General features: G+C 40.5%; 1 protein-coding gene across 2 annotated transcripts in view; it reads right to left on the reverse strand.

The window, feature by feature from the left end:
* NKD1 (naked cuticle homolog 1) overlaps positions 1-9,999 on the reverse strand; it is a 111,234-nt gene extending 101,235 nt beyond the window's left edge. The window contains exons 1-3 of one of the 2 annotated variants that reach the window (XM_021408602.1): positions 9,682-9,999; positions 9,509-9,541; positions 9,150-9,310 (exon numbers count right to left, since the gene is read on the reverse strand). In XM_021408602.1, coding sequence (XP_021264277.1) covers positions 9,150-9,310; positions 9,509-9,541; positions 9,682-9,706 — 219 coding nt within the window. In that variant the 5' untranslated portion in view covers positions 9,707-9,999. The remainder of the gene's footprint in view (positions 1-9,149; positions 9,311-9,508; positions 9,542-9,681) is intronic. The other variant, XM_021408601.1, reaches the window with a different exon arrangement.

A 10,162-nucleotide genomic window follows, 5' to 3' on the forward strand; every position in this document is an offset into this window, starting at 1 on the left:
AATCAATCTCACCACTTGATCCTTCACTGCTCTTCCACTGATGTGGCAAAGAACGCAGTTCAAAACCACTGAAAGCAATGAGAAGTTTCCCCTCTATTAAAGCAGGGCTTTCACATCAAAACCCAAGCGCTCCAAGAAATATTGCAGAAGTTTTCAAGATGATCTAAACAGACCTACCCAACTGCACTGAGTTAAAAACATACCTTTAGAAGAAATTTATTTATAGTATTCTGAAAAACTCCTTTTACATACGTATCCACATCAGGAACAAGACCTTGCACATAAGCTTTGCCTAAATAAAAAATAGCTTTAGCTGAGATAACCTGTGAAGTTTATCCTCAAAATAAAATTAAATATTCAGGATGGCTAAATGAGGCACAGTTTTTTCCATGGGAAAATATCAAAGTATTATTTATTTTTCTGTAAGTACTTGTTTTGAAAAGCCTTTCCTCCCCACCTGGGCTTAGGCTAAAAGCCACAATCTACGTTTAAATAGCGTGTATGCTTTAGAAAACTATCAACCTTTTTTCTTTTTTTTTTCTTTTTTTTTTTTTTTTAAAGCAGAAGTATATAAAATTATTTGATCCACTTTTCATACAGAAAGTCTAGGGCTGACCATAAAGAAATAGGCAGGCTCCCAGTATAAACTTACCAGGATTACATCAAAGACCTTCCTCCAGGATCAGACGATTGATTTCTTCAATGCTTTTTAGAATTTCTTCCAGGATATTTTGGGTTATTGCCTTAGACCTTGCTCAGCTGGAATGACAGATATTCTGTTTGCTAGACTATGATGTTCTCTTTTTATAGGCGAATGAGTGTCTGTAGTTTATACACACATACACTATGTGAACAGAGAGAGACTTGGAAAGTTCACAAGCAAAATTATTATTTATTGTTTCAAAAAGAGTAGTTTATTACTGAAACACTGATACAGGCTTAACCGCAGCATCTTAGGCACCACAGAGACTGCTTGTTACTCTGCAGCTCAAGACTGGGGCACTCTATGCTCAGAGAAAATTCCTGCTCCCCAAAACAGGCATTTGTTCTTTATGTCCACTTAACACATTCGACTTAGCTTTACAGCTATTACCTTCTTTACCCTATCTCTTGAAACTAACCTTCCCAGAATTATAAAAGATTTGTAAGACAGGACAACAGGAAGCAGCTTAGTCCTTATCAGTATCAAATCTTTGGGGAATCAGCCAGAAAACTCTCTCTGAGGGCAGTGTGACACATTACCCACCATTCTCCTTCCTCCCCCAAGACAAACCTGTCACCTCTGCACCATTCATCATTTGCAACAGAGCACGTATCAAAAGATCCAAGGCTGCTCCCAAATCCCATTTCTCCTGCAAGACAGTACTTTGTTCTGTCACTTCCCTACTGAGTCTATCCCCTTATTTTATGCCTCACAGCATGTGTGGCTGCACCCCAAGATCAAACACCCATGCATGATTTTCTTTCACAGATCTTGAATCACAATGTTATACTTTAATAGGAACCTCAATGTACTTAATCCTTTTAAAGCTGCCACAGTAATGCCCCCAAATGCATTAAATTCCACCCTACTCACAAAACACAAAGTATTTCTCGGGATGGACAGTGCAGAGAATGTTCTGACTACATGCCAATCCATCTCTGAGCTAAAGTTACATACACTGCTAGCATTTGTTAGTCCGAAGCCCAAGGATACATGGCTGAAAAATCAAGGCACACTAAAACCTCTCTACCACAATTTTTGCTCAAAACATAACTGATCTCTTCCCACATTTTAGGGGAAGGTCTCGCACTCTCAGACACCAGCAACAATGAGCCTGCATTTAAATCCAAATTCTATTAAAACCAAACACAAGACTGGTAGATGGCACCTACGAAGGTATAAGCAGGATAACCTTTCACCAGATGAATTTCAGAGTTCCACTGAATTTTCAGACTGAGAAGGGATATCAAAGAACATCAAGCTTTCAGAGCTCTGAGAAAAAGCAGAAAAGCTAGTCCCTTGAGGAGTTTTTATTCATCAGTAGCTTCAGATTTAAGAAGCAACTCTTTCACGTGTACTTTTGGCAAAAACCTTGCCAAACCTTTCCAAAACCTTATAAACCTCGAATTGGGGAAGAGGAGGTATTTTCTTAGTCCTGCTGAGTTGTCACATAGGATCCTTTAGATGCATTTCTACTAGCCTCTTACTGACCACTGAGGAGCTCTTGGGCACAGATACAGCATGTCAGCCTCCCTCACATGGTCTTTACAGGAGGAAAAGAATTTACTCCACCAGAAGTTTTAATAGCCTAAAACAACAGGATTATTTGTCATCCTGTAATACATAATAGGCCACATCATCCAAACAAGATCAGTGGAACTCAACTTCACAGCAGTTACAGGACCTCTCAAGTAGGTACTGCATCATTCCCTTCCCCAAACATTTTGATTCTATATGACTAAATTATTTCTCACATATGACAGGCACAGCCTGTCATGTGAGAAGCACACAGGCAGGTATTAGGGAATGTGCCTGGACACTTAGCTGCAGATATAAGCCTATTTGAATGTCAAGTCCCATGCAAAGCCAACGGACCAATTCTTATTAAACAATGGACATCAGCTTATGTGACCGTGGTCTATTTGTGAGACAGGATTTTCCTGTGAAAGGAGCTATGCAGGACTTTCTAGCGTGAAAAAAGAGTCTCACACATTCAGATGTGTTGTTTCTGTTCGGCAAATTATGGGATATTTGCCATATCACTATGATGGAAATAAAATCAGAAGTTTACAAACAGCAGATACAATGTATAGCCACATGCCTGGCAGAGAACAGAGGACAGCAGTAGCTGAACATGTACAAGTCATCTCCCCACTTACATTACGCAGTAGTATTAGTATCCAGTCCAGTCCAGCCCTTTCACCAAAGCTAACACCCCTGGCACTCCACCACTGCAAGACAAGCATCATGATATATTCCAGTACAAACATGCTTTGCTCAGGAATCAGACACAATGAAGATTTTGCATTTGGAACTTGGTTAATAATTCTTGAACAGAGTACAGTCCAGCTCAGTCTCCCATAGCTGTAGTTACTCTGCAGGAATAAATACAAGCTTAGTTCTGTTGCCAGTGTTGGCAGATATGACTAAATAAATTCATGGGGAAAAGTCTGTTTGACCATTTCTTCCCATTAATTTTTTGAACTAAACCTATAACTCATTTTCCATAGAAGATATTTATAGATATCACATAGTCTGAAAACTCCCGTCTGACTACTCGGACTAGTACATTAACGAACTAGAAGAGGGCTTAGTTACCAAGAAATACTCCAAGTATTTTGTACATTTTGATATCTAGCATTTACTTTGCTATTATGTTATGATACTGACATTCACGAAGCAAAATTCATCCATGAGGATTTCTATAAAGGCCAACATCTGCAGCAGGGGAAAGAATGTTCCATTTTGATTCAAATACAATCACTGAACAATTATCTTCCCAACTTTGGAAAAAACTTTTACAAAGTTTCAATACTCAAGGGACTTCTCTTTTGTCTGTTCCTAACCCAATTCAAAAGAAACCATAAAAGTCAACTACGATCTACTGAAGAGTGCCTACAAGTATCCGCTTACAGAGCTCCTCCTGGGTTTTATTACAGATCTCACAAAACTTACTGAAAAACCTTATGTTAGTGAATGCTGCTGTAAAGAACATTCCCATATGTCAACAGTTGTGCTACAAATTTCCCATTCTTGCTATAAGTAAAATTTTACTATAAAGTCCGGATTAAATTCTTTACATTTAAGTCATTGAATAATATAACATATCATTGTTACTTTTTATCCTAATTTACAGAGAATTTACTCCACAACAAACGTCTTCCCACTCAGAGGAACTGAAGTTTCATTAAACCAGGAGGGACTACCAGCAGCCCAAGAGACAGCCTTCTTGCATCACCTAGGTGAGGACTTCACCCAGCTACTAGACAAAGTTGCTTTAATGAGATTGTTTGCAGAAGCTTCACGAGCTATTCAGCTTTCCAATCAACAACTCAAATTAAAAATGCACCATGTTAAATCTAAAATATCTATAAAACATGGCCTGATGAAATACACTGTCTTCTATGCACTTCCTCCATATGGCTCAAGCAAAGTCAACTTTTAATTTCATAACACGAAATATTTAATTTATGCTTTTCTTCATATGTCAATTTAACCTCCGGCACATAACTTTGAAACCACGTAAGATGTCTAACACTTTCCATATGGCAACTGAATTGTGGCTTTTAATTGCACCAACTGGTATCATTCAAGGATAATTCCCCTGGAATCCAGCTTTCTGCTATAATATTGGCCAATTCACTAATCTCATCACCATGGCACTAATACTTTCAGAGCTGTCAAGATAGACTACGTGCACCACTAATTAAATTATCTGGGTTTGTTGGCACCAAGTTACAACACTAAATAAGATTTTGCCTCTCTCTCTTCCAATACGAAGTTTGGCAATTTTATTTAACCACCATACACATAACATTTTATATATCAAAATATTTTTTCAGTCATACAAATACAAAGCTTGGCTTAGTCTGTTGTTGCTTTTAAACCTCTCAGTCCATATAAATAATTATCTATACAACACTGTCATTAATATACTTGAAAATATTTCAGTTTGAAAGATCACCTCAAGCAGTCACACAAGATAGCACCCTAGGAAATTTGTAGTTGATCTTGTTACCATATTAGCAAGAAGAGAGTCCTTCAAATGTCGTTCTACCCATAAAATGACCCCAAAAGCAATGCCACAATTAAATCTTCCACTTCAATAGCCTTTAAGACATAGTACATACAGGTCACTAAAAAGTCTCATTTTTATTATTTTCATTTCGGTTGAATAGTCTATCCAGCCATGCCTCCCATAAGGCTATGCATTTTTACATACACAGGCACATACTATTTAACAGTGGGGAATTAGGAAGGACTTTTTTTTCTTTAATTCATGAAGGACCATGCAAGAAGAACAGTGAAGCTGAGACTGGCGCCCAGTCCCCTGTCAGCCACGCAAGGAATGCCCATTAATGTCAGTGGCAGTTAGAGGCATAGAACAAATGCAGAACAAGCCCCATCTGAGAAACAGTGATGTGCCTCAGCATTTCCCACTGCATCAATCCCAGGCCAGATACTCAACTCTAATTAATATCAGTTAAGTTAGAACATGAGGATCACTAGCACCAAACAGTCCTTTACAGTAGAAGTGGTAAGCCAAAGGCTTTCCTATTTCACCTGAAATTATTACTTCCTACTTGGCTCACTGTGAGCTAGTTTGAAATTTAATTAAAAATGAGATTTTTTTTTTCCAGTCCCAAATACTGATCTCAATGAGATGCACAACCAAGAAACTGAAAAATTTCATATGGCTTTGAAGATAAAAATAAATTCAACTAAGCAATGTCATATTTAACATTTTCCCCTCTAGCACAGAACTACTTTTCAGTTAAATAAATAAATACATGTATATTTGCAAACAATGTTGATCTCCAGAAACGGTTTGCAAAAATAAGCATGTTGAATAAATTTAAACTTAAGAATTATACAGAATAATCCACAGTGTCAGGAAACCTCTCATTCTCTAGGCACAAGTTAACTCATTCATAAAGTAGCAAAAGAAGTGCATTCACTTGCTCTAACAGATTTACAACCCCAGTGGTTTCAATAAGCTTTGAAAATAGTATATGACTTTTCATGGATGCAACAAAATTCTTCTTTCCTTTAATTCTCCAAGATGGAGAAGGGGAAGGGTGTGGCCCAGCCCTCAGCCTCCTTAGTAATTAAAACACTTAGAGCAGAGCAGCCCCTGCTGGGCGGGTGGCAATGGCTTAATGAGATCAGAGCTCTTAGCCCAGAACAGAAAGTTGTTTACACACCAGAAGCGCGCACATTAAATACACTCCCCCTCCCCTGATTCATGCCTTCACCCAACAATTTACCACTATGAGATCAATCTCAGATGACAGATGCAGTTCGCAATAGCTGGACGCTGATTACTCTTATCCCAGTGAATTTATGCTGGGAGGAAATATATCACATGAGGGAAGACTTCTCCAACCAAGACAACCTCAAACCTTCAGTTCAGGAAGGTAACAGGTACTGGATGCTGAAGCCCGTACTTGCATCAAACACTCTGTGACCAAACTGACAGAAAGACTCACCAACCACAACTATTTCATGAGAGTCAACCACATAAATTAAATCAGTCTAGAGAAGAACAAAAATGAAATTTTATTGCTTTCCTACGTTAGTCATTCATTCCTCTTGTAAAAGGCTACATGAGTCTTCCTGTACTTCAGTGTCATCTCCTGTGGATGACGAATTTAAGCAAAACAATTCAGTGTCCCTGTTCTTGAGGAAAGGAGCCTTTCAACTCCAACCAACGCAGAATTTTTGGCCTATATGGGGCAACATAAATATGATAGTGAAATTTGATTTAAGTCCTAATCAAACTGATCCAAATCATCAGTTTCAGACATGGAAGCAACTCAGTGTTGTCTTTTCCATCAGCAGCTCTTTGGAAGTATACTAGATTTCACTAAATAGGTGAAACATACTCATGAAACCATCATCAATAGCAGAAGTCTGGTTAAGGACTCCTAAAAGGAAAACTATTTCTAGGACTGCTGTTGGTTTTGTTGGGTTTTTGTTTGTTTGCTGTTTAAACTCAAGTTAATGTTTCTCTGGATGCAGATATTTTCATCAGTGTTTATCTAATTCTTTCTGCTGTAAATCACAGAAGTAGCAATTAAGACCTATTTCAGGGGAAAAAAGACACCCCAAGTTTTCCAGTCACGACAATAGAGCTGTTCCATTCCACAGAGCCTTACAAGCTAATTGGACATTTTATGAGGAGTTTCGAAGCAGTAAGCAGAAGAGCCCTTGGCTGATTCAAGTGCAACTACACTACGTTATTGGGGGAACACACAGTCCCATTAGTAGAAGTGACTAGTACCCTTTCTACACCTTGAGGTGAATGAAGAACCAAGAAGTTAGGCAAAATCCACTTTGAATCTTGGTACAATTATGTAAGAGATCAAAGACATCTTAGAAGAGAAACAGTTGTGTAGTCTCATTTATGGAGTCAATAGCTCCATAATCCTTGTCAAAGACTGTACATATGGCACATCTGTTTCCAATGTAGGATTAGAAATGCAACCTTCCATATTACTGAAAGTTCATATTTTAAAAGAACTTCAGTGTAGCTGTCATACTGTGGCTGCGATAGGATGACAAATGAACTAAATCAATTAGCAGGCCATATATGCATACAGATACAATCAAACATATTAGGCAATAAATTGCCAATATTTTCAAACATCCTGAAACAGCTTTATCAGTATGACAGTAAAAAGCCTCATGGGAACAGAGCTTTTAACCACTTTTAAACCTATTCACAGTTTTATAATGTAGTAAAAAGTATAGGCTAATTTTTAGTTAATGGCCTGCTAATTGCTGAGCTATCCGGAGGACACCTCATGATACTTTGTTCTACTGTCAACCCAACTGAGCAGACTTCACAGAACTTAAGTTGTCTAAATAAGAAAGTATCTTTGATAATAAAGATATTTTTTCCAGAAGGCAAACTACCCTCATGAAATGTATTCTCTTTCACAAAGCCAAAGTCAGCAGTTTTGACATTTAACTCTTATATTTTAAAACCGTGTTTAGTTTGGTGAGTTGAACTTTCTTTCCTAGAAAATGTGTGTGAATGGTAGAACACGCATCTGAAAAAACTTGACTTACAAAAATGTGGACAATGAAAGATAACTTAAAAACACATTTTAACTCTTTGCAGCTGTAACATACATGTATGTACTATTACTAATGTTGACATACTGTCTCCAAGTAAAATGCAATGAAAGTCACTAAAATGAAAGATACCTGCAAGGTGAACACAACGCAAAGTGATTAAGCTCATCATTTACAAACACTTATATTAGTATCCTACCCTCCTCACCTCACTTCCAGTGACTCCCAAACAATTTAACCTCCTACCTCTACATACAATACTGAAGGAATCTAAAGAGTCATAAGGTTTTTCCACTCTACACATCATCCACGCAATTGAAGACCACACCTAACATGAAGTATGCCTCATCTCCAGTTCACGAGTTATTTCCCTCCCCCCGCTCTTTTTCCACAGGAAAGAAGAAATGCAGACTTCTGACAATAAAACTAGTGGCCAACAATGTGGTGAGCCTGCTGGAAGTCTGGTGGCCCTGCTCTGCTTGTGCTCTCAAAGTCACATTCCTTGCTGAGAAGCACAGATTCCAATCTCCCCATCTCTCAGGTTACTTTTCCATTGATTCATCTTTCAATGTTTGATCCAAATCTCATGGAATTCAATGGGAGTCTTTCAGTAAACACCAATAAACTCTGGATCATACCTTGAAATGGTATGAGCACCATATCTGAGCACAATTGCCTTTGTTCATCTGTTCATCTCCCATCATGCCTTTTTGTTTAAAGAGACAACATTTAGGAAAAAAAGAATAAAAGAAAAAACAACAAACCAAACAAGTCAACAAACAGCTTAAACATTTCCTCCAACCCAGCTTTATATAAGGGAACTGGAGGAAAGAGAAAGGGTGGAAAATGACCAGTGTGGGTAACAGCCAGGACAAGTGATGTGTAGTAACTCTTGGGGAGAACATCAGCCCCACACTAACAGCAAAGAGCAAGTAAATAACAATACACTCTTAGGGGACTTCTCCTTTCCTGAGCTGCTCTGCCAAAATGTGACAAACTTGTGCACCAATCAGGCTACACAAGCTTGTGCACGCTGGGTGCTGGGATCTCTCCAGCGATTCTCTGTTCATTCCCATTTGTGATGGGTTTTGTTCCAATCGTGCCGGCCAGACACTGGCAGATAGGTCTGCATCTGCTCCCCTGGCTTTTGTACCAGCACCAAGTTTGCTTTGCAGCTCCCAACTTCATCAAAGGACAGATGGAAACCACTCACGAGGCAGCCCCTCAGAGCAGCACTATGGCAAAGCAACCCCTGCGTTTGCACAACCGGCCCTCGGGAAGGAGAGAGAGAGATGGAGAACGAGCTTTTGGTTTCCCCTGTTTCAGAAAGAAGAAAGGAGGGGGCGCAGCTAGGAAGCTGACATACCCTGCCGCTGGAGAGCCCGCAAGCAGCCCGGTGCTGGCAGCCTTGGAGTCCCGAGCTGCTGCCTCCACTGCTGCTGCCGCTGCCCCCGGAGTATTTCTGCTTCACCATCCAGTCCTCCAGCCCTTTGCGAGCCAGAGAGGCGTTCACCGCAAAACTATCACCTAGAAGAGAGGAGACAATGCCGCCGCTGAACCGCCCGCACAGCCCGGCCGGCCCCGGGCAGCCCGCAGCGGGAGCGGGACCGGAGCGGGCGGGCAGAGCGCGGCGGAAAGTTGGGGAGAGGGCAGCGGCCGGGGGCAGCCGCGGGGACGGGCATTCAAAGGCGGTCAAAGTTACTAGCAGCAAGCAGCCATCCCTACCTTCCGGACTTTCTCTGGGTTTACAAACGGCGGCTAGGCAGATCCAGAGGAAAGTGTGTGAGGGAAATAATAAAGGAAGATCATTAGACACCAGTATAAAATCACAGCAACAAACCAAGTAAAATCCGAACAAGGGGAAAGGGCTGAGGAAGTAGCAAGTGAAAGGAACTAACCATGCTTCGAGTGAAGTTTCCCCATTTCTCTGCATTGATCTGCAATTACGATTCATTTGACTGCTTTCGGTAGGGTCAGGTTCTGTTGTTGTTCTTATTTTTGTAGCTGTATAAAATCCCAGCGTGTTTAGAAATCCATGTGCTCCGCTTCTCCCTGCTAAAGCGCAAGCAAGAGCAAATCTCAGCTCCCTCCTGCAGCACGCTCCGGCGTCCCCCTCTCAGCTCCAGCCTTCCTCCTCTCTCCTCTCTTTCCCAAAGACAGAGGCGGTTACAAAAGACCTTACTTCACCCACCGGGGAACATGATTGACACCTCATTGAGATTAGACCACTTGCAGGCAGCCTCCGCCTTCCCATTGGGCCGCGGCGGCACATGAAAGGGACGAGCGAGCCTTTTGGAGGCTCCCAAAAAAAAAAAAAAAAGGAAAGAAAGGGGGGGGGAGAAAAGGAGCAGCCGGGCGCGTTTCACTTCCAGCCAGGCA

Source organism: Numida meleagris, chromosome 10 (genome assembly GCF_002078875.1).
Source record: "Numida meleagris isolate 19003 breed g44 Domestic line chromosome 10, NumMel1.0, whole genome shotgun sequence".
Lineage (NCBI taxonomy): Eukaryota > Metazoa > Chordata > Aves > Galliformes > Numididae > Numida > Numida meleagris.